Consider the following 26264-nt stretch of genomic DNA (forward strand, 5'->3'; position numbering starts at 1 on the left):
GTCGCATCTAATCAGGTGGACTCTTACTAGCAAGAAGAGGGGAGGGTTCCAGAGAGCAGAAGGAATTCTGCCTCTAGATTCCATCCTTGACTCCATCCTGACTTTCGACCTAATGGATTCGGATGCAAGAATTCAACAACAAACTCAGGAATTTCCAGGAATTCGTAGGCCTGCCCTATGAATTTAGACTTGCCAGACTCCACAATCAAATGAGCCAATTCCTTATAATTCTTTAAAAAAAAAAATATATATATATATATATATATAAAATATCTTGTTGGTTCTGTTTCTCTGAGGAACCCTGATTAATATATAAGTGGATGCACATTGTCATGATAGTCCTATAAGATTGTGAGGAGTAGGAGAAAAACGAGAGCTGTGGCATTCGCTGAGATGTAATTTATCTACAGTAGCCCTCAGTTGAGGACACTGAGCTCATCCAGCCCCAACCACCCAGCTCCTGCCACCTGCCGACTGCTGTGTAGACAGCATTGACAGACAGCCTCATCCTCACTCTCTCGCCTTGGCCCTTAAACGTGGGTAAGGCATCTCCTTTAATTTAAAAAACAAAACAAACAAACAAAAACCAAGAAAACCCTTTTGACTACACTACAGTGTCCCTTCTCCTCTTCTCGAAAGATTAGCCCACCCTCCCTATGCTTTTTTTTTTAAAGGAGTAAAGCTCTCTTGTGCCTCACCTCCTGGACACTCCTTAAGCCACTGCCCACCAGGCACTGCCACTGCTGCACTGAAAGGGGTCTCCCTGCTATCACCAGCTGCCTTCTAATTGCTATCCCAAAGGTCATGTTCCAATCCTGATCTTATCCCCTCTCTAATGTGCTGGACATTGTAATTAACCCCTGCTGACCTCACAGCCCTCCAAGTTGGCCTTCCTCCTATTTTGCTCATTGTGCTCTATCTCCTCTGTGGGCAAAAAGTCCTCATTTTCTCTTAGATACTGATATTCCCAGGGATCTTACCTTGGCTCTCTGCTCTTCTCAATCTACCAACTATCCCTAGTTGATGTCAGCCACTGCAGTACCTCCCACCAACACATATTCAGAGAACTCCCAACCCCCAGCCTAGAACACACCCTGAGGGTTATACTCATGTGCACACCTGTCAAAACAACTCATCATCTTTTCCCTCTGTATCTGTTGCAGAGGGTAGCTAACCAGTCACCACCTTCCTGCTGAGAAATCTGGAAGTCACTTTAACACTGCTTTCTATTTCAATACTCACATCTAATTAACACCAAATCCTGCTTCCTGGATAGTTCTTGAAGCCATTGCCTCTTCTCCACCACTGCTCCAGTGTCTCACAATCTCATGTTGGGGTCCTGAAACAGCCTCGTAACTCGCGTCTATGCTTTCAGACTTGCCCCCTCATATCCATCTTCCACACACTGGCACGCTGAGCTAACAAAACAGAAACCTCACTATTCCATCACGCCCTTCTTAAAGCTCTTCAAAGCCTTCCCACTGTGCAGTGTTCCCCTGACATACATGACCCTCAGGTTCAACTAGAGGACTTGCTAAAATACAGATTCCTGGGCCCCTGCTTAGAGATTCTCAAGCTGTGGGTCTGGGATGGAGCTGGAGAATATGCATTTCAATAAGTTCCCTAAATGATTTTTTTTTTAATTTTTTTAATTCAATTTTATTAAGATATATTCACATACCATACAATCATCCCCTGTGTACAATCAATTGTTCATAGCACCAACATATAGTTGTACATTCATCATCACATTCAGTTTTTGAACATTTTCATTACCATACACAAAAAAGAATAAGAGTAAAAGTTGAAGTGGAAAAGAACACCCAAAACATCCCATCCTCTCTATCCCTCCCTTTATTCATTTATTTTTTTTTTCAATTCACATTTCTTTTATTATGATTGAAGGTTTTTTTTTTTTCATTTTTATTGAGATTGTTCAGATACCATACAATTATCCAAAGATCCAAAGTGTACAATCACTTGCCCCTGGGTACCCTCATACAGCTGTGCATCCATCACACTTAATTTTTGTTCAATTTTTAGAAACTTTTCATTACTCCAGACAAGAAATAAAGTAAAAGATGAAAAAAGAAAAAAAGAAAAGGAAACTCTAATCCTCCCCTATCCCTAACCAACCCCCCTCAATTGTTGACTCCTAGTATTGATATAGTACATTTGTTACTGTTTATGAAAAAAATGTTGAAATACTACTAACTGTAGTATATAGTTTGTAATAGGTATATAGTTCTTCCCTATATGCCCCTCTATTATTAACTTCTAATTGTATTCTCATACATTTGTTCTGGTTCATGGAAGCGATTTCTAGTGTTTGTACAGTTGATCATGGACATTGCCCACCATAGGATTCAGTTTTATACATTTCCATCTTTTGACCTCCAACTTTCCTTCTGGTGGCATATATGACTCTGAGCTTCCCCTTTCCACCTCATTCACACACCATTCGGCACTGTTAGTTATTCTCACATCTTGCTACCAACACCCCTGTTCATTTCCAAACATCTAAGTTCATCCTAGTTGAACATTCTGCTCATACTAAGCAACCACTCCCCATTCTTAAACCTCGTCCTATATTTTGGTACCTTATATTTCAAGTCTATGAGTTTACATATTATAATTAATTCCTATCAGTGAGACCCTGCCATAATTGTCCTTATGTGTCTGGCTTATTTCACTCAGTATATTGCCCTTGGGGTTTTGTCATCAACCCATTTTTTTTTTAATATGGTTTTGTTCACTCACCATACATTCCATCCCAAGTAAATAATCGATGGTTCTCTGCATGGTCATACATTTATGTGTTCACCACCTTCACCACTATCTATATAAGGGCATCTACATTTCTTCCACAAGGCAGGAGGGAGAGTCAAAGAAGGTAGAGAGGCAAAAGAAAAAGGAAAAAAAAATGACAGCTAGGAAGCAAAAGGAAAAATAACCTTAAATCAAAGTAGAATAAAGAATCAGACAATACCACCAATGTCAAGTGTCTAACATGCCTCCCCTATCCCCACCTCTTATCTGCATTCACCTTGGTATATCACCTTTGTTACATTAAAGGAAGCATAATACAATGATTCTATTAGTTACAGTCTCTAGTTTCTGCTGATTGCATCCCTCCCCCAATGCCTCCCCATTTTTAACACCTTGCAAGGTTGACATTTGCTTGTTCTCCCTCGTAAAACAACATATTTGTATGTTTTATAACAATTGTTGAATACTCTAGATTTCATCAAGTTACACAGTCCCAGTCTTTATCTTTCCTCCTTTCTTGTGGTGTCTCACATGCTCCCCACCTTCCTCTCTCATCCATATTCATAGTTATCTTTGTTCAGTGTACTTACATTGTTGTGCAACCATCTCCCAAAATTGTGTTCCAAACCACGCACTCCTGTCTTCTATCACCCTGTAGTGCTCCCTTTAGAATTTCCTGTAGGGCAGGTGTCTTGTTCACAAAGTCTCTCATTGTCTGTTTGTCAGAAAATATTTTGAGCTCTCCCTCATATTTGAAGGACAGCTTTGCTGGATATGGGATTCTTGGTTGGCGGTTTTTCTCTTTCAGTATCTTAAATATATCACACCACTTCCTTCTTGCCTCCATGGTTTCTGCTGAGAGATCCGCACATAGTCTTATTAAGCTTCCTTTGTATGTAATGGATCGCTTTTTTCTTGCTGCTTTCAGGATTCTCTCTTTGTCTTTGACATTTGATAATCTGATTATTAAGTGTCTTGGCGTAGGCCTATTCATATCTCTTCTGTTTGGAGTACACTGCGCTTCTTGGATCTGTAATTTTATGTCTTTCATAAGAGATGGGAAATTTTCATTAATTATTTCCTCTATTATCGCTTCTGCCCCCTTTCCCTTCTCTTCTCCTTCTGGGACACCAATGATACGTACATTATTGTACTTTGTTTCATCCTTGAGTTCCCGGAGACGTTGCTCATATTTTTTCATTCTTTTCTCCATCTGCTCCTTTGCGTGTAGGCTTTCAGGTGTTTTGTTCTCCAGTTCCTGAGTGTTTTCTTCTGCCTCTTGAGATCTGCTGTTGTATGTTTCCATTGTGTCTTTCATCTCTTGTGTTGTGCCTTTCATTTCCATAGATTCTACTAGTTGTTTTTTTGAACTTTTGATTTCTGCCATATATATGCCCAGTGTTTCCTTTACAGCCTCTCTTTTGCAATATCTTCTCTAAACTTTTTGAATTGATTTAGCATTAGTTGTTTAAATTCCTGTATCTCAGTTGAAGTGTACGTTTGTTCCTTTGACTGGGCCATAACTTTGTTTTTCTTAGTGTAGGTTGTAATTTTCTGTTGTCTAGGCATGGCTTCCTTGGTTATCCAAATCAGGTTTTCCCAGACCAGAACAGGCTCAGGTCCCAGAGGGAAGAAATATTCAGTATCTGGTTTCCCTGCAGGTGTGTCTTAGAAAATTGCTCCACCCTGTGATGCCTCAGGTCACTGTGCTTTTCTGCCCAGCAGGTGACGCCTGTTAGCCTATAATTCTTGACTGGTGTGAGGAGGTGTGGCCGTGTTCCCCCAGGCTCTGGGTCTGGTTCTGAATGGAAAGGGCCCCACCCCTTTCCTCCTAGAGAAGACAAGAGCCCCCAGGTGGAGGTCATTAGCATTTCAATGGTCTCGCTCTCTGCTTGTGCTGTCTCCACCCTTCCCAGAGTCACAGCCCTGGAAACTGAATATGACTGGGGCTTTCTCCACTGAGCCGAAAAAGAAACAGATAGTCCCCTTCAGACCCAGTCCAAGGTGACCCTCCGGCTCTCCAAGGTCATTCGTCACCCAAAGCCTCTGTCTGTTTTTTGGGGATGCGTACCTGTAGTGAGCAGTTCACACTCACTACTTAAAACCCCAGGTGGAGCTCAGCTGAGCTATATTCGCTTGCTGGGAGAGAGCTTCTCTCTGGCACCACGAGGCTTTGCAGCTCAGGTTATGGGGGAGGGGGTCTCATGACTTGGATCCGCAGGTTTTACTTACAGATTTTATGCTGTGTTCTCGGGCATTCCTCCCAATTCAGGTTGGTGTATGATGAGTGGATGGTCTCGTTTGTCCCCCCACAGTTATTCTGGATTGTTTACTAGTTGTTTCTGGTTTTTTGTAGTTGTTCCAGGGGGACTAAGCTTCCACTCCTCTCTATGCTGCCATCTTGCCCCGCCTCTCTCATTTACTTTTTGTCCTCATTTTTCTATTCATCTGTCCATACACTGCATAAAGGGAGTGGGAGCCCCAAAGTTTTCATAATCACACAGTCACACAGTGTAAGCTATATAGTTATACAGTCATCAGCTTATAGGTCGTTTTTCAAGTCATAAGAATGCTATGCTCACCTGGGGAGAGAATGATAGAAGGCAGGGCCAAGGCCTGAGTCCTGAATAATTTCATCATTTAGGGATGGGATTAAAGGGTGAGCCAGCTGGGTAGAAGGAGAAACGAACTTGCATAGACATAAGAATCATTTAGGTTTTCACAATCACACAGTCACACAGTGTAAGCTATATAGTTATACAGTCATCTTCAAGAACTGGGTTGCAGTTCAACAGTTTTAGGTATTTCCTTCTAGCTATTTGAATACACTAAAAACTAAAAAGGGATATCTATATAATACATAAGAATAACCTCCAGAATGTCTTCTTGACCCTATATGAGATCTCTCATCCACTGAAACTTATTTTGTTTCATTTCACTTCCCCCTTTTGATCCAAGAGGGTTTTCTCAATCCCTCAATGCCAGGGCCAAGCTCATCACTGCGAGTCCTGTCCCAAGTTGCCAGGGAGTTCCACACCCCTGGGAGTCACATCCCATGTAGGAGGGAGGACAGTGAGTTTACCTGCAGATTTAGCTTAGAGAGAGAGACCACATCTGAGCAACAAAAGAGTTTCTCTGGGAGGTGACTTGTAGGTCTCTGGGAGGTGACCATTTTAAGTAGGCTTAGCCTCTCCCTTGTAGTAACAAACTTCATAAGGGCAAGCCCCAAGGTCAAGGGCTCAACTTTCTAATTTGGTAGCCCCCAATGCTTGTGAGAATATCACCTAAATGATTCTTACGACTATGCAAGTTCATTTCTCCTTCTACCCTGACTTGTTCCCCTTTTAATCCCATCCCTAAATGATGGAATTATTCAGGACTCAGGCCTGGGCCCTGCCTTCTATCATTCTCTCTCCAGGTGAGCACAGCATTCTTACAGCTTGAAAAATGACCTATAAGCTGATGACTCCAAATTTGTACTCCCTGTCCAGACCTCCACACTGTGCTCCAGGCTTGTATAACCACTGTCAACTTCACAGCTCCACAAGGTTGTCTCACAGGTATTTCAAAGTACACTTGATTCCTCATTCTGCCCTAGCCTCCAACCTGCCTGCTCCCCACAACCCCCAGAGCCTTTCCCATGTCAGTCAGTGATACCAATGTCCACGTCATTGAAAAACCAGAAAATGTGGTTGTCATCCATGACTTCTTCCTCTTCCTTCCTCCCCTTCCTGCATCCCACCTATCAAAGATCTTCAAGGACGTATCTCAAATCCATCCCTTTCTCTACATCTTCTCTGCCACTATCCTCTCACCCAGACTGCCACGACACCACTCCTTAACCCATTCTGCTTGGACCAGCCAGAATGATCTTTTAAAAAAGGTGAAGTATATCATGGCATTCATCTGCTGAAAACCATCCAATAAATTCCCAATGCATTTGTAATAAGATATTAAACCTACCCCAGAACCACAGGGCCTCCCACAACCTGGCTTCTGCCCACTTTTCTACTGCTTTTCAGGTCCCTCTCCCCTGCCCAACACCATCCATCTATGACAACCAACCCTAAGTCCTCAAACACCTCCAGCTCCTTCCCAACTAAAGTCCTTCACGGATAGGACTCTTGCACTGTGCCCTGTTCATTTCTCACAGCACTTATCACAACTTGCAATTTAACATTTATTGGTTTATTTGTATATTATCCGTCACTCCCACAGGGCATAAGGCAGGGACTGTGCCTGTTTTGCCCACAATTAGCTTTCTGCATGACACCTAGTGCTCTGTAAGTAGTTGAACATACTTATTTGAGTATTCAAGGTTCTCTATGTCCTACTCCAGTTGCCTCTTCAGTCTTAGGTGGTTGATGCTGCAACCCTGCTTCATTCTGTTCCCTGCCCACACTGTGCCTTTGTTCTTACTGTCGTCCCCTGGGCCTGGAAGTCCTTCTCGACCCTCTTTGCCTGGTTAACTCCCACCCATCCTCTCTGACTTGGCCCTGGACTATCTTGAGCTAGATTCAGGTACCTGGCCTGTGCTCTCACAGCCCCCGGTGCCTATTCTTGCCACTGTACTCACTACCTTGGCTTATTCTTTGCAGCCTTAATGTGCTCCCACTAGCTAAGTCTTATGATTTGTTTTCATTTGCAGTTCTTTAAAGCAGTGCTACTCAAAGTGTTGTCTGCAAACCACTGGTCTTGATGAGAGAAGGTAAGAAATGGAAAGTATTTAGAAACTTCTACAACAAATTAATATAACAGTGACATCCAAGTATGACATCAGTGGGCTTTCTCATTGAATAATATAATATCAAAAATATAAATCCAGTAAACAAAACCCAAAGCAAAACAGAATGAAGAAAATAATAAAGATCAGAATTGAAATAAAGACTAGAAAAACAAAAGAGAAAAGTAATCAAATAAAAACTGTTTCTTTGAAAAGATCAGAAAATTTGACAAACCTCTATCCTGAAAAAGAAAAGAAAGATACAAATTACTAAAGTCAATAATGAAGGGAGACATTGTAAACCTTACAGAAGTAAAAAGGATTATAAGGAAACACATGAACACCTGCAAATCAACAAATTAGATACCTAGATGAAATAGACAAATTCCTAGAAAGAAACAAACTGCAAAAAACTACTAAAGAAGGAGAAAATATGAATAGGGATATAATAAGCAAAGAGATTAAAAAAGTAATTTAAAAACTTCTCACAAAGGAAAGCCCAGGACCAGATGGTTTCACTGGTGAATTCTATCAAATATTTAAAAAAGAACTAACCCAAGCATTCAATTGATAAAACATACTATATTAACAGAACATTTAAAAAAAAAAAATCTCAAAAGAATCAGAAAAAGCATTTAACAAAATCCAATTCTCTTCCATGCTAAAGGTAACTAACTAGGACTGGAAGGAAACTTCTTCAACCTGATGAAGGGCACCTATGAAAAACCCACAGCTAATATCATATTTAATGATGAAAGATTGAATGCACAGCCCACCTACCAAGATCAGGAACAATTCTAATCAACATTGTATTGGAGTTTCTAGTCACAGCATTTAGGAAAAAAAAAAAAAAAAGGTGTTTGGATTGGACAGGAAGAAGTAAAATTATCTCTGTTTGCAGATGACGTGATCTTCCATATAGAAAATCTAAGGAATTCACAAAAAACCTTAGAGCTGATTAATGAGGCCAACAAGCTTGAAGACACAAGATCAATACACAGAAAGCAGTTACATAGCAAGGAACAATCTAAAAATGAAATTAGGAAATTCTGAAGTGAGGTCCCTTTCCCTTAATCCCAAAACATCTGCAAAGCAACCGTGTTGTGTAAACAGCATTAGGCCATGAGGAGGGGGGAGTGAGACTGGGCCTGTACCAGTTAAAGAAATCAAAACTTTACCATTTAGGGGAGGCAAAGCTGCGGTTGCACGCATCAGCCAAGTGTAACCCTTTTAACAATAACTGCTCCAGGTCCAAGTGAAACTTTTTGTAACCCTTTAATAATCAATAGCTGCTCCAGTCCCAAGTGAAACTCTTTGTGAAATTGTTTTGTATGATCAATAACTGCTCCAGTTCCAAGTGAAACTCTTTGTGTAATTGTTTTTTGTGATCAAGAGCTAAACTGCCAACTCTGCTTCTGTTAGAATAGCTTGCTTGCTTGCGTTTCTAGGATACGGTTCCTGTCTATATAAGGCACCAGCGCACACAGGTGGGGGCTGCTTGCTGAACTCCCTGTACAGAGTGAGAGATGGCAGCCGCCTGCTAGCTGGCTAATAAAAGGCTCTTTAAATTCTGTTTGGCTGTCTCGTACTTTAACTCGCGGGCACCGTAACAATTCCACCTACAATGACATCAAAAAGACTATTAAAATACTTAAGAATAAATTTAACAACAGAATGTAAAACTTGTACACTGAAAACTACAAAACACTGTTAAAAGAAATTAAATAAATGGAAAGGCATCACCTGCTCATGGATTGGAAGACTCAATATTTTTAAGATGGCAATACTCCCCAAATTGAGCTACAGATTCAATGCAATCTCTATAAAATTCTAAGGTTTTCTGTTTTTTTGTCTTTGTTTTTGTTTTTTTTTTAAGAAATTAACAAGCCAATCCTAAAAAATTCATAAGGAAATTTAAGGCACCCAGAATAGTCAAACCAATCTTGAAAAGGAAGAATAAAGTTGTAGGACTTACACTTCCCAATTTCAAAATTTGCTTACTACAAAGCTACAGTAATCAAGAGTGTGGTACTAGCACAGCACAGACATATAGACAAATGAAATATAACTGAGAGTCTGAAAGTAAAACTCTGGTAATCAACAATCAATTGATTTTTGACGAGGATGCCATGATAACTCAATGAAGGAAAGAATAGTTCTTTCAACAAATAATGCTGGATTAACTGCATATTCCCATGTGAAAAGAATGAATTTCAATCCCTACCTCATACCATATACAAAAATTAACTTAAATTAAAGACCTAAATGTAAGAGCTAAAACCATAAAACTCTTATAAGAAAATACAGGTATAGATCATTGTGACCTTGGGTAAGGCAATCAAGCACAAGCAACCAAAGAAAAAAACAGATTAATTGGACTGCATCAGAATTAAAAACCTTTGGTGCATCACAGGACACTATCAGGAAAGTAAAACAATAAGCCAAAGAATGGGAAAAAATATTTACAAATCATGGATCTGAAAGGGTCTAATAGCCAGCATATAGAAAGAACACTTACAACTCCATAATAAAAAGACAAACAATCCAATTAAAAGTAGGCAAAGGATCTGAATAAGCATTTCTCCAAAGAAATGCAAATGGCCAAAAACTATATGAAAAAATGTTCAATATCATTAGGCAAAAGAGAAATGCGTATCAAAAACACAAGGAGATAACATTTCATTTACAACCACTGGGATGGCTAGAATTTGAAAAAAAAAAAAGGAAAATAAGTGTTGATGAGGATGTGGAGAAATTGGAACCCTCAAAAGTTTAAACACAGAATTACCATAGATGCAGCAATTATACCCAACAGAACTGAAAATATGTATCCACACAAAAACTTGTACAGGAATGTTCATAGCAGCATTATTCATAATAACCAAAAAGTAGAAATAACGCAAAAGTCTATCAGCTGGTGACTGGACAAACAAGATGTGGTATATGTACAATGGAATATTATTCAGCCATAAAATGAAATGAAGTCGTGATTCACGCTACAACATGGATGAATCTTGGAAACATTATGCTAAGTGCAAGAAGCCAGACACAAAAGGCCACATACTGTATGGTTTAATTTATATGGAATGTCTAGAATAGGCAAATTTATAATAACAATAAAAAATAGATTAGTGGTTGCCAGGGATGGAAGGCAGGGGGAACGGGGAGTGACTGCTTATGGATACGAATTTCTTTTGGGGGTGATCAAATGTTTTAGAATTAGATACTGGTCATGGTTATATAATCAAGTCAATATACTAGAAACCACTGTGAATTATATCTCAATTATATATATATTTACATATATATAATTAGGCCCATAAAATATCAGTCCATAATGGATTGAAAATTTAAGAATCTGGTCCTTCACCACAGATAATTTGAGAAGCCAATTCCTTAAAGAGTCATTGGCTGAATGAATGGCTCGTCTTTAACCTCATTCTCTCTCCCTCTTCTCTTCCTTCTGACCTCCCTTCTTCTTTTTTCTTCCTTCTTCCTCTCTTCCCCTCCCTCCCTTCCTCCCTCCCTCCCTCTCTCTCTCTCTTTCTATCGTGCACGCACACACACGCACATGCACAGTGAGGCAGAGGTTCTTCATCAGTCTTTCCTTGACCCAGACGACTTCACAGCTCAGGAATGGGGATGACAGAGGTCTCAAATTCACTGTACATAAGCTGTATTTTATGGGCTACCCTGAGCACCAAAGTATCAATGGGACAGCATACTGAGCTCCACGGAACGCGTTTAAAATTGAACACTAATTAAAATTAATCCATTTTTAGTTCTAATATCTATACCAAATTGAACATTTTTATGCCAAACAGTCAGCTCACAGAAGGCACTCATTAATTTTATTCAGTCTAACATGGGAGAACATAGGGAGGTCAAAATAAATATAACGAACACATCTGCAAGTTACCTACCATTACAGCTCCATTATCCTGGCCCACAAATATCCGTCTGCTATCATGATGGTAAGTCATGGCAGAGCAAGGAGCTGTCAGAAAGACAAAGACCACATTAACAGCAAGCTAAACATGTTTAAAGAAAATTATTTAAAAAAAAGAGCTATATACCATTTAGGTTAAAAAAAGAGGGCAAAGATATTTTGTTTTGTTTTTTAAATAATGATGCAAATGTGATTTCAAAAATGGAATGTCTGGGGGAGAAAATGTGTATTCATCTCAACCTAAATAATTTTAATTGACCATGGAGGAGGATCCACAACAAAGAAATGAATGCATGCTAGGAAAAAAAAAACAAAAAAAAAAGGAAAAATAACATTCTGAATGTATTTTGAAGTAAAACTCACACACATATACACAGACACAAAAAAAAAAAACAGAAAAAAATAAAAATGCCTTATAAATGAAGTCACCACTTGAAAATAGTTCAATTTAAATTTCTCTCTCTGCAATGGGCTGATACTGTCCACCAATGTAAGAACGTAAACTTTAATACTGGATTATACCCAAAGGCAAAACTACAGCAAGCTCCAAGATCAGTCTGGAGAGAGACTGTTTTAGCTGCAGTCAAGAATTACCTCTTGGAAAGGTAGGTACCACAAGCAATCACCTGTACATGAAACAATTAGAAGTGACAAGAAGACTGGTCACCCTATCCACCATATTAATGTCTGAGATTAGGAAGAACAATTGTGTTTAAGAATTATAACCTCAAAGATATATATCACTTCATACAAATAGTTAATAACCATGCATAAAATTATCTTGACCAATCAAATCATCAAGGTTTGATGATTTCAAAGATTCCTTGTCATCATTTTTTGCTTAGTCTTTGATGGTACTAGATTTTAATAAGTTAGTTTTAAGCTTCTTTACAATTTCTTTTATGCCCAGTCCTATAACAAACTGTATGTAACTATGTAAAAGTCCCCCTTTGTTTAAAAATTGCAATGTGTTGAATAATTTTATGAGGCTAAAGAATTCTTACACTTAAAAATGAAAAAAGCTGTCTTTGTTTTGTACGTAAAAATATCCTGGCTTTTTTCCTAGAAGGAAAGCATCTAATGAGATAAGCAACGCAAATTACTTAAGAAAAAAAAAAACGGTTTTGGAGATGCACTTAGTTTTTGGTCAGGGGCCAAATCCAGTCCACCACCTGGTTTGTAAATAAGTTTTGTTGTTCTTGTTGTTGTTTTGAACAGAGCCATGCTCTTTCATTTATGTATTGTTGATAGTTGCTTTCATACTACAATGGCAGAGCTGAGTACTTGCCACAGAGACTGTATGTCTCATAAAGCCTAAATATTCACTTTCTGGCTTTTTGTACACAAAGTCTGTGAACCCACCCCAAACTGTGGCAAGAAGCATACTTTGGGAGTAAAGACGTATGGATTGGGATTCTAACCAGAAGCAATTTATTTAACCTCAGTTTCCTCATTTGCAAAATGGTGAAAATATCATCTACTTGCAGCTGCTGTGACGATTTCTTAAAATGATACTATTTAAAAAAAGCATATGGCACATAGCTGATACTTACAGAAACTAAAATTTACCTTTTTTTTTTTCAGATAAAGCAGATTCTGAGAGTTGTTTTTGGTATATGAGCCAATGTCATGAAACATAATTGGACTACATATAGCAAAATACTAAAGTTTGGTTTATTGAGCACTGTCCATTCACTGGGGAAAAAAAACAAGTTTAAATTGATACGTGACCATGAAAGAGTCATAAGCTGGTCATCTGCAGATAGGTTCTAGAGCCAACCAGGTACTTTTCTTCTCACATTTTGAATTTAATTTTGAAATAAAACAGAACCCCCAAAACAGGGGAGCAGTTATTCCTCATAATTCATTCACTCTGTTTTCTTCTGGCAGTGTTCTTGCAGTTTTATTGGCAGATACAGCTCTAGATGGAGGCAATAAAGCAGCATCTGGAAGCAACCAGCTGAACACATGTGGGTATAAACATGCAGGGCTCAGCCACCCAGTGCAGAGCCACATGACCCAAATCGAGGGGGAGGGAGAGGGGGAGAGGGAGAAGGGGAGAGAGAGCACTCAAGAATGCATGCAGACATTTCAAGTCCTGTTTTTCAATTGCTAGGGGTTTTGGTGCCCTGAGAGAGAGGTTAATTACAAAGCTGTACTATTTGGGGAAAATACAAGCCAAAGAATAACCAAAATAAATATAGGACAAAATTCATCTCAGTCTCTTTCTACCTATTCTAATGAGCGTGAACTCCAAGGGGAGGCCTTAGGAGATAAGTTACAGGCGGAATACAAGGAAGGAGAAAGGAGGCACGAGCTGTAACAGCAGTAGCGACAGCAATAACCAATTTTTCATAGAGACAGTAACGTGTTCCCCAGCACCGGGAAAAGCTCCCCGGGGCTGCTGCTATTTCCAGTGATCAGCTTGGGAAGTAAGGACTCACCAGCCTAACAGAAACTTTTTTTCCCAGTTGGGTGAAAAGTGGGCTCAGAGGCCCAGGGTAACCCACCCATCTCTACCATGCTCCCCAAATTCCCGAAGTAAATTTATCAAATGGTTCCACAAGCACCATTACTAAGACATCGGTCACTTCACATTTCAGAGTGAGAAGCCAACAGTATCTGTTTACAGTCCATGCGGCCACGGGTGATGAGGAGGGACCACTGCTGGGGACAATAAACTGTGGTCAGGTTTTCAGGTAGACCTTCTAATGTGCCACTTATTGTAAAGTTTGATGGTTCCTTTTATAATAGTCATCTTTACAGCAGTATCCAAGTCTACTTCATGCTCACTGACTGACTGTCAAGACGGAGGGTGAAGTTGACCAGCCTGCCCCAGCTGTTGGTGGGAGGCAAAAACAGTGAAAATTCTGTTAAACTATTAATTTTTGTGAAAATGACTAGAGAATCCAAACACTGCATGCACATAGATATATGTACAAGTGAGAAAGTGCTAATGGAGAAGGGAAGTGCTTGGAAGGACAACACAAAGTGGTGATTAGTTGAAATTTGCAGAGTAATTGACTGCTCTATGTTTACACAGTTTCCATGGCCTCTGATCTAACTCTTAAGAAAGCCATGAGCAGTGTCAACAGTGTCTGGAATAACTGTCCAGAACTCTTTTTTGGAGAATTTTGTTCAGTAACAAACCATCCAGCAAACACCAAAGTCTTTTCTACCTTTTACTAAGGAGTCCTCTGAATATTGAAATCCTTATCTGAAGAAAATGCCTCATCAAGCACCAAAAACCACAGGAAATTAGTAACTTTGGCTACCTTCCTACTTTCTGTGTGACTATTTGGGGTAGTAGGGTTCAACCCCTAGCTTGGGCCTGGTGGATACCCAGGGTGCAGGATAAGGGCTTTTCAAGAAAGGCTGAAGAAAAGAAGTGGGAAAGAATGATGCTAAGATTTACACAAAAGGCTAGCATTTAAATGTAATTTTATATCACTTCATCCCAGGGCTGTTCTAAAATCTTGATGCAGTAGCTTTCACTAGATTTATTTTATTTGTGAACTGTGAAAATTCTTAATTTAGAATGTGCTGTACCTTGGACCAAATCTCTCAAAAGTATCCAGAGGTTTATTAAAAGGTTGAGCAGGAGGCTGTTTATGAAGCCATGGAAGATAACACAGCCCTTTTTTAGCGTCAATATCAGCTATTACTAAGTACGAAGTTACTACTAATGTAAATTGGCCAAAAACCAATCCCAAAATAACAAATGGAGACAAAAGAAAACCAGGGTGGGGAAAAACAATGGCCTTTTGCTTCTTATTTGTTTCTTTGCCTTTGCTCAAGTCCACTTCAGTTAAGCCAGTAAGACCCAACTTCCTGTGCAAAGGAAATGGGAGTTTCCTTGTCATTTACCACAGCCTGTCAGAGGTGTTAGGCAACTAAGAAACTCATTTTGAAACCTAGCAGCATTTTTTTATTCAGACACTTTGGAATTTAAGTCACCAAAGACACGAGAGACATTTTCTTCAAGTGGGATAGTTCAGCTACTTACAGGCCATTGTGTGATAAATGCTGGGCCAGTATTGACCACTGTCTCTTTTCAGCCATACTCGGATGGTTCTGGGGAAGAAAGAAAAGAAAAGAGTGATCCTTAGTAATTTTATCTTCTTTTGTGCTCCAACAAAACTTAATTTTTAAAAAATCATTTATGTCCCAAATGACCTTATAAAGTTAATCAACTGGACAGTACCTCTGAAGATACCACATGAGCTAGGCCCTCTGGCGAGTGAAGCAAGCCCATCCCTCTCATAATTTGTTGTTAGAATACAAATTAATGTAACTTTTCTGAACAGCTAATTAACAATATTTGTCAAGGCAGAAAAAGGCCATTGATCCTTTGAGGGATATATACCAATAATCAAATATGAAGATTTATATGTAAGGAAGTTCATCATAAAATTGGTTTAATAGTAAAAACATACAAGTCACATAAACATTTCAAGTTACAATATGACCGTTTATGGTAAATTATGCAGTAACTAGATGTTAGGATTTCGAACAAATTTTAATAATATGGAAAATGCAAATTATACAATGATACATAAAGAAAACTGAGAATTAATATTATCCACACTTATTTATTAAAACAAGTAGTGGGAAAGGTTGCTTGACTGAGCCAAATGAGGAAGCAGTAGTCATAAAAGAAAAGAAAATGCTTATGGAGAATCCTTAAAAAGGAAAGAAGAGTCGCATAAAAGCAGAGTCTACTACTCCTTTGCTCATTCACCAATAATTCTCAGTCTTCAAATCCCCAGGAGGCCATACTGTGTCTCTTTCATCAGAACATAACAAGGAGAGGAGGAAATCTTGTACATGTACAGGAAAAGGAAAAATAACTAAAATAGCCCAAGGTTGAATACTTTTCTTTTTTATCTAAAAAAAAACCCAAAAAAACAAAACAAAACAAAAAAAAACAAAAAACCTGAAAAAACTGACCAGACAGACAAATTATTCCTCAGGGTGTTTCATTCGAAAATTGTCTCTATATCCAGGCAGAGAGAGGACGACCCCTGCTTAGGAAGCAGGTTCCAAAGCAAGCATTTCACCTGGATTGCTACCTCTGTGTCATACCTTCTATCTAGAAAACCCTTCCTTCTCTTTTTCAAATACCATACCCTTCCCCTTCCTTACAAACTGCTAAAACCTCCCACTTCCCAGATTAAATCAAATCAGTGTTAAGTCTGATCCCTAACACTCCAGCACTCCCAAGAACTTATGTCTTAAACAGGGTGGAATATTTTCTATTAGCAGTATAGGAATTTGTGTTATGTTTAGAATATTTCCTATTGTTTCAGCAAATGGTGGTAAAAATAGGCTTAAGTTGGGTTGCTTATTTAAAAATCAACAAATTCCATAGACTATTCAGTAAATTGGAAGCAAAATCTACTATTCATAAGTTGAAAGCAAACACAGTAATATAGGTTAGTAACATTATACAAGAGCAAATTACTAAAAACTCCAAGATGATATATATATTTTTTTAATTTTAAAATTTTTAATTTATTGAGATTGTTCACATAGCATACAATTATCCAAGGATCCAAAGCGTGCAATCAATTGCCCCCAGTACCATCGTACAGCTGTGCATCCATCACAATTTTTTTTTTCAATTTTTAGAACATTTTCATTACTCCAGAAAAGAAATACAGACAAAAAAAAGGAAACTCAAATCCTTCCATACCCCTAACTACCCCCCTCAATTGTTGACTCATAGTATTGGTATAGTACATTTGTTACTGTTGATGAAAGAACATTAAAATACTACTATCTGTAATTACTTTGCAATAGGTATATTTTTTCCCTATATGCCCCTCTATTATTTTTTTAAAGTTTCAGAATAGTATTTAATTTTCAGATATTTGTAGTCATCTTATTTGATATCACAAAATAGTGGCTGTGTTATAAATTTTATAAATGAGGATATTGTAGCACTATTCTCACCATACATAGGTTTCAGAATAAATCTGAATAAGATCAATACTTCCCCTTTTTCCTCCTTTGTATATTTATAAACATGCCTACACATAACCCTTGCTATTCAGATTATTTTTATCTGAACCAAGGAACTAAATGCATTGAGATAATTTTGTTTTGTTTATAGGAATTCTCACTGTAAACTATACAAGCTTGGGGATTAGACAGTAAATAGATTTTTTTTTTTTTTTTTTTGCCAAACCCTCTATCTGAACTCAGAAGCTAAAATGGTTCAGTATTTTCCATTAACTATGCAATAAATAGTAAATCTTGGGTCCACAATTAATGTTCTTTTGTTTCAGTGTATGAAATAGAAGTTAATAATTGCCACTTAAATTTAGTGGTTCAATGACTACAATGACAGATGTCTCTCCATATATAAATAGACATTTTCACCAACACTGCTCTCTGCATGCCTTTGCTCTATATATCCCATGCTTATCTCCAGACAATGGCATCTAATCTACAACCAATAAAACATAATTGAGAATACACATTTTTCAATGCTCTCAAAGAGTATAAGAGTATTCCTTTGGATTTTCAAAAGAAGTCTGTATTTTCCAACTTAAATTTAAAGTTTTTAATTATTCTTAGTCTAATTCCTGCTTTATCAATTAGGCAACTAAGAGTCATCTTACAAGTTAAGTGAGATGACCACATTTACAACCAGCAAGTCAGAAAAATGAGGCAAGTGTCTTCATCTTCTGACTTCTAGTGTTTCAGAAAGAATGCCATACCATATACCTGAGTTATCCATTTGAAATAGAGTGAAAGAAATGGTAGCATGGAATAGGATGTGATACCAAGTATGTTTTCTCCTTCACAATGTCACCATTCTGCAATGTCTGTTTATTCTGCTCTGAAATACAGAATTAAAAATAATTTAATACAGGGTTGTTTCTTATGATGACTATGATGATAATAAAGCCAAACTTATATTCAGTGGTCACTACATGGCTTAAAAAATGCTTCTTCATCTAATATTACAGAACCTTTCCCCATATTTCTCTCTCCTTTCTTCGTTTCTCTGTTGGTAGGGCTCCCTTTAGTATCTCAAGTAGGGCAGGTGTTTTATTAGCAAAATCCCTCAGCATTTGTTTGTCTGTGAAAAATTTAAGCTCTCCCTCAAATCTGAAGGAGCACTTTGCTGGACAAAGAATTCTTGATTGGCAATTTTTCTCTCTCAGAATTTTAAATATGTCATGCCACTGCCTTCTCGCCTCCACGGTGGCCACTGCGTAGTCACTACTTAGTCTTATGTTGTTTCCTTTGTATGTGGTGAATTGTTTTTCTCTTGCTGCTTTCAGAACTTGCTCCTTCTCTTCAGTATTTGACAGTCTGATCAGAATATGTCTCAGAGTGGATTTCTTTGGATTTATTCTATTTGGAGTTCACTGGGCATTTATGCTTTGTGTATTTATGTTGTGTAGAAGGTTTGGGAAATTTTCCCCAACAATTTCTTTGAATACTCTTTCTAGACCTTTACCCTTCTCTTCCCCTTCTGGGACACCGATGAGTCTTGTATTTGGATGTTTTATATTATCTATCATACCCCTGAGGTGCATTTCGATGTTTTTGATTTTTTCCCCATTCTTTCTTTTGTTTTTTCATTTTCTGTTTTGTCGTACTCCAGGTCACTGATTCATTGTTCAGCTTCCTCTAGTCTTGTACTACAAGTATCCAGAATCTTTTTAATTTGGTCAACAGTTTCTTTCATTTCCATAAGACCATCTATTTTTTCATTTACTCTTGCAATTTCTTCTTTATGCTCTTCCAGGCTCTCCTTCATGTCTTTTATATCCTGTGCCATGCTCTTCTTCATGTCCTTTATATCCTGTGCCACAGTCTCGTTGTTCGTCTTTAGTTCTCTGATTAATTGCTCCAAGTATGGCATCTCCTCTGATCTTTTGTTTTGGGTGTCTGAGTTTGGGTTATCCGTATCATCTGTTTTTTTCATATGCTTTAAAATTTTCTGTTGTTTTTGGCCTCTTGGCATTTGCTTAACTTGATGCGGTTCTTTTAGGATATGTATGCTAATTCAAAGACTTCTCTCTAACTTGTCAGATCTACAGCTTGGTGGCATACACTTTCTCTATCTAACCAGCAGGTGGTATCTGCAAGCCACCTATTCCTCTCAAGCCAGCTATCCCCAAATTTGTCTTTGTGGTGTATGGGGGTCTGATTTTTGTGGGGTCCAATTGGTGCACCAGTTTTGCGTGTGTAGTTGGTGCTGTCTGCCCTGAATGTGGGGGGTGTGTCTGAGCGGTTAGGGAGTGAGGGCAGCTTTAACAATCAAACCTCCCAGGTGTTCCTGGAGATTTAAGGCTGTTCCAAGAGTTTAAACCTTCAGTTTCATCTCACCATAGATTGTCTCTGCCACTGACCCACAAGTCCTTGGTATTGGCATAGGGTCCCTGGGATTTCCGAGTGGGTCCCTCTTCCAAGCTGTGCCCTTCTAGGGCCTCTGCTGAGGGAAGGTTGTGCTACGTCACAAGTGCGCGCTGACCCTCAAGGGAAGTTCTGGGCTGCTGGGCCATGTAGGGGCATTCCCAGCCTGCTGAAAGGATGGCTGAATGGGGCATGTTCATTTCCCCCCTTTCACACAGCTCTGCCTTCCTAGCTCCGGGACAATTAGCTGCGGGTGCACGAAAGGCTACTGTCCATGCCAGATATTGTGGCGTGTGCACGCATTGCTGGAAACACTTCCCGTTGCACTGGGTTTTCTGGCGCAGCTCTGGGCTGTGGCACTGGCACCGGGCAGGAGCATTCCCGGCCCGCCAGGAAGATGGCTGTAAGGGGCGTGGTTTTTTCCCCTTTGGCTTACCTCTGCCTTCCTAGCTCCAAGAGAATTAGCAGCAGGTGCGCGAAAGACTATCGTCCACGCCAGATATTGAGGCGTACTCACAGGTTGTGGAGATGCCGTTCCTGCCATGCTTCCCTGTGTGGTTCTCGCTGCCATATCCGCAGCTGCTTTTGGGTTTTTAAAAAGAACTAGTCAGACTCCAAATGCCAACCTGTGGTTTCCCCACACCACAGTGTGGCTGCCAGATATTCACTCGTTTAAGAATGCAGACTCCCGGTTTCACTAAATGCATGGTTCCTGTGGATTTAGCAGACCTTGTCCAGCTGGTGCATCACTGGGACTGGTGTTCTAGTGACTTTCTGGCTTTTATCTGGTATTTTTCACAGAGGTGTTTTTTTGCCCTGTCTCTCCTAACTGCCATCTTCCGGAAGTCCCTCCAAGATGGTATCAATAAGGCATCACTAAAGTGTCAAGAACATATGGTTTTATTTTTACATAAATCACAATATTTTCTTTCTAGATGAATATCTAAGCTGTTCTCTCCACTAATATAGAATAACACAGCTTAAATCTTCCTTTAATAATTTAACAACTTTATGCCTATTCAACTACACTTATTTTATGTTTATCTTGCTGCTTATTCTACCTTTTTTATGATATATGGACTTTCTTTAATATTCTAAGACCATGCCAATCTGAAAAAAAAAATCTCTCCTTAAAACCAAAACCTGAGAAACATGTTTGTTCACTCTTTGCCAAGCTCTATTTTTAAATTATTTAAAAACAATAGTCTGATATTTTTCCAAAGGGTACTTAGAAAGGAAATGTACCATTTTTTTCTGAACCGACATAAATGTTTTTCAATATTCCCCATGCCCCATGATACAATCCCTGTGGAGGACTTCTACCATCAATCCCCTTGCACTCCCTGTTAGAGAAGTCCTGAATTAATATAACTATAACTTTTTCCATGGAAAGATTAGACAAAGTATCTCCATGTAAGACTATGTTATATACACACAACTATACTACACACATGCCATTTACCAACACCTTATTTATCTATTTTTCAGCATGGTCGATAAGCCAGCTGTTTAACAGATAAAAGTGTCAAAGTTGAATCACATTTCTTTATTTTAGGTATTTCAGACTGAAATGTTTTTAAACTGTATTGCTATGCAGGATAATCAAAGAAACAATTCAAGACCATGATAAATGCCATTTCTAAGGCCCTCATAATCTTTTTATGAGCACTGTAAATTAGCATTAAATCTTTGGCAAAATTTTACTTCTTATAGTGAGTCCCTCCCACCCTCTCCCAGTTCTAATAATAATCACAGTAATAGGACAACCACCACCATGATAAATATTGACTCAGGAATTTCAGGCTTGTCTTGAAGAAATCAATTAAAAAACAAAGTACATATAAAAAAGTTCCTATGAGTGTTATTCAAAGGAGTAAACAATTGGGAAAAAAATTTTTAATAATGAAATGGGTTAGTCATAAATTAATTCAATAGCTTATACAGTCATTAAAAATAGGTATGAAGACCACGGAACCGTGAGAAAACATTTATGAAATGTTAGGCTATAAATGTTATGAAATAATAACAACAAATTATATAGCTAATTTTGTGCAAGGCTGGGCAGGTGAGGAGGCAGGTGAGGGGCAGGCAGGCACGGAGAAGGGAGCACACCTGTGAGGAAAACAGCCACTGTGGCTCCTTGTGAGGGGCCCCCAGAGAAAAGATGGAGAGTTCTGAGAATTAGGAGCTGAGCAGAGTCAGCTGACTTCTCCATCTCTAAGCACTAACAACAAGCCCACAATTATACACTCTCCTTGTAATGAGCCCTGAGGCACTGAAAGAATTATTTTGTCTACAATTTTCAACATAAAAAATTTCCACTCCCTAAAGAAAATGTCCATTAAATCCTCAACACTGAAAACAAACATGTCAAACAGGAGTCTCAAGCACTTGCACACCGGGAAGCACTAGAATCAGAGCCTATTGCGACTACAGTGGAACGACTTTTGCTTTTTTTCAGTGAGGCAGACTCTGAGAGGCTTTGCAGACTCTCACTCTGTGGTCTGTGTTGCCCGTCATCGTGAACTTGTGCCTCAGCTCAGGCTCAGAAGTCTGGAGCTTGTTCTGCCCCCAGATGAGTCTACTAGGGAATTTGATGCCACATCCATGGAGGTCAGTGCAGGGGGGTGGGGAGTCCTGGCACCAATAAGCAGAAAGGGATCTGGACACAACGGCTAGAGGGGAGGGAGCACTGCAGAGGAAGAGACCTTGGGAGTGTCATTCCCAAAAGAGCAGAGGGCAGGGAGGGAAGGGAGAGAGAGGATACTTCCAACAGGGACATGGCTTTCTGGCTTTGAAAGATCCGAGGTGATAATCTGTGCCTTTTCATACATGTGTCCTGGCTATACTCTTTAGTAAGGTCACACCGGTGAGCCCTTGTTGCAGTGACAATGCTCCTTCACACATTCTAGACACACCAGGATTGAAGAAAAGCTGTGGTCTGGTGGGAACGTGATGTCACATCCCTGTGAGGTAGCAAAGATGACAGACATGACAGTCATTTTTTATATGCAGAGAGGCAATATCCAGGAGATAAAATCCTAAATCATACAAGCCAACAGCAGTGCTGAATCAGATTTTCTAACTCTGTTGGCTATTTTGTCCAATTTAATTTTTCCCTTATCAGAACATGATGAAAATTCACATTTCAAAATATTACAAAGGTAAATAATTCAAAGCATTCAGCCTTCTGTGTTAAATTACAAACAGAACAATTAATAAAGGCTTTTCAGAAAATTCCACATTTGGTTCTCCAAAGCAATAACTGCTAAACAATAAGGAGGATATTAGGGGACATGAAGCAGTAAATTACTTTCTTTTCCAAATAAACCCAGAGTACGGAAAAGTTTGGGTCTAACTACAAATCTCTCACTTGGTTAAAAGAAATCATGACTTTTGTGCCAAACAGGAACAGTGATTCTAACGAAACTTCTCACTACCTCCTGGTCTAGATTTAGTTGCATGTAACCACAGCATGCAATATACTTGTAGTAGATAAACTGCAAAGAAGTGTCCAATTCTTTACCCCTCCCTCCCTACATCCATGCCCTTTTACAGTGCAGCTGTGCAGCTCCTCTCTTTAGCGGTGTGATCTGTTTCTCCACCCCTTGAAAATGGGCTGGCTTGTGACTTGCTTCGGTCAACAGAATGAGGTGGAAGTGACAGTGCCAGTCCTGAGTGAAGAGGCCTTGCCTGCATCTTCTCCCTCTCTTGGAAGCCTGGCAATGCTATATGAACCAATCAGAGCGAGCCTCCTGGAGGATGACAGATCACAAGGAGGAGAGCCTAGCTGTCCCACCTGAAGCCATCCGCCACTCCAACAGCCTGCGGCTAGCTGACCCTTGGGCACGCAAAAGAGACAAGTTAAGAGCTGACCCCCCACACACAGCTGACCACAGACGTATGAGTGAGCCCGGCTGAGACCAGAAGGACTGTCCAGGCGACCCCTGGGCTCACCCACTGAGTGGCTTGTTACAGAGCAACAGCTAATTGACATCACGCTATCTGTTCCAAATAAGTAGTGTACCCTTAAGGATACTTAGAAAGCTGACCTTAAAATTGAAAATAAAAATAGCTCACTGAGTGCCACAGATTACAAGTACTTAAGAAGCAAATAACTCCACTTTAACTCTTAATTAAAATACTTGATTCCAAATTTGCACATATTACAAATGAAGTATTTATTTCAGGGAGCTAAATCTTTGGTTTGCTCCGAGGAATGCCTGATGATCAAAATAGGGAAAGGGACTTCTTTTCACTTCCTTCAGTCACCTCTGTTTGACCCCCTAAAGAAGCTAATTAAACGCAAGTTAAAAATAAATGTTAGGCAATCACCTATTCTATAAAGCCTCAACTATGTAGGCCATAAGATAGTAGGATCAAAGATGCAAAGTATGATTTTTCTTCCGAAAAGCACTAGCTCTCAAACCAGGAGGCATCTTCCAGGAATCATGATTAATATAGTTTTTAAACTTGGAGTTCCACAGAAACATACATTCAGAATAATACAATACATATTATTTTCCAGCATGATTACCTTGAAAATCATGCCCATGCTTTGACAAATAAACTAAAGCAGCACACAAGTGTTTCCCCAAAGTCTTAAGGCCAAGTTCTACCTCGCCCAAAACATTGGCATTTCTAAAACTTAATATATTTTTTAAAATTTCTCAAAAACACCCTAATCATCCCCAAAGGGCAGAATTAAAGCAACTTAACCATCATTAGTTGCAAACTGATATACAGGGATTATTCACTTAATCAACTAAAAAGAAAGTACAGAGCATACAATATATTACAAACCAAGGCCAGGGCTTCATTTGTCTTAAATTCTGGGGAAATGGTAATCTTGAGGAAATCTGACTTTCTGGTCCCTCTTTTGGGGTTGCTGATACTATTTCATATCTTGGTAAATCTCAAAAACATTTCTTCCACCTACAACAAAAGATATTTTTCTCTAGTCTGACAGTACCTACAGGGTATACACACAAAAATGTATAACGTTGGTACTGTGGATGGTTTCTAGAACATTAAGATGTTAGCCTACAGGGAAAAGGAAAATAAATAGTCATCTGTGCAATCTGCTTTTATTAAATAGCTATTTCTTTACAGCCAAGCGTCTTGAACTCTGACCTCTTCATTCCTGCTGCAGAAGGAAGTCCTTCTCTATCAGCAACAAAGTGAGAAAAACACTACATTTTCATTGAATTGATTATTGGAACTAAAAGGTAGAGAAATTACCCTCTTTTTATAGAGGAGTATTAGACTGGCTGAGAAAAATGAAAACTTCCACCCCCTTCTATACACTAGACAGCTTCAAAGGTCCTCGCCGATGCAGAGTGTCAGATTGCTGATTTCGTCACAGGCGGACTTTCACCGTGGTGGCTCTCTTATGGATATGGGAAGAAGTCCTCTTCACTTGAATGATTCCAGCATCTGCACCACCCATCTAGCTGTGCCTTTCTAGAAGTCAGATGGCTGGTTTTCTACCTGTAGGTAATTTCTTTTTACTCAAGAAATTGTTCTTGCTGTTACATTCTCACTGTTAGCATCAAAATGATTCTCTGTGGCCTCTGTGCCACCAAAAAGGCTTAAACCCATCCCAATCCCTCAGGAGCAGGAGTAATCTAGACACAGTAGGTTCAATATAGAGTCCATGAAACGTTGCTGTTTTTTTTAAAGTATCAAACTCTATCCACAGTCTAGAAGTTTTGAAACACAAGGCTAAAGAAACCAAAAGAAGCAGTTTGAGATAGAAAGGAACAAGTTGCCTATTTTAAAATTTTGTTCCATGCTTCTTTACTCCTGATTCACTCAAACTAACATTTGAGACACTGCTACAAGCCATACACTGTTACAGGTGATAGGAAATTAAAAATGAATAAATAAAGGCCTGGTCATTAAGAAATTCATCATTTTGTTACAGAAGACAAACATGTAAACAAGTAATATAATGTCATAAGAGGTAGGGGAATGGTAAAAGGGTAGGTTAATGTTAGGAAGCGCAATTAAGGTGTGGTAGGCTGGGGGATTTGGCAAAGATTTCACCAGAAGTGATGGTATTTAAAATGAGTCCCAATAGATGAGAAGGAGTTAGTCAAGCACACAGACTAGGGAAGGGTATTGCAGGGAGAGAGAAGACAGCAGTAAGAAGCCTGTTTGGGGCACTGCAGGTAGCTGAGCAGGTGGCCCAGAATTTCCATACTAAGCAGTGTTTCTTCCAAACTGTAACCTGGAACACAAAAGATACCCCCTACACCTGTTAACACTGATTTCACTCCATGTACACCTTACTCCCCATTAGTCTTTGTAACTGCACACTGTTGATGGAAGGCAGGTAAATCAAATATATAGGTGAGGTGAAAAGAGAAAAAAAAAATTTTAACAGGGAAACTTTACCTAAAATGTCTCTCTGCTATGTGACCTGCTCTCTGGAGGTACAAACTA

At 39.1% G+C, this 26264-nt stretch overlaps 1 protein-coding gene across 1 annotated transcript in view; it reads right to left on the bottom strand.

The window, feature by feature from the left end:
* The window catches only part of WDFY1 (WD repeat and FYVE domain containing 1), a 64730-nt gene that overhangs the window by 31005 nt on the left and 7461 nt on the right, over positions 1-26264 (bottom strand). Inside the window, exons 2-3 of the mRNA XM_037849582.1 lie at positions 15448-15515; positions 11416-11489 (exon numbers count right to left, since the gene is read on the bottom strand). Of these exons, the coding sequence (XP_037705510.1) occupies positions 11416-11489; positions 15448-15515 (142 nt within the window). The remainder of the gene's footprint in view (positions 1-11415; positions 11490-15447; positions 15516-26264) is intronic.

The sequence above is a fragment of the Choloepus didactylus genome, chromosome 9 (assembly GCF_015220235.1).
Source record: "Choloepus didactylus isolate mChoDid1 chromosome 9, mChoDid1.pri, whole genome shotgun sequence".
Taxonomy (NCBI): Eukaryota; Metazoa; Chordata; class Mammalia; order Pilosa; family Megalonychidae; genus Choloepus; species Choloepus didactylus.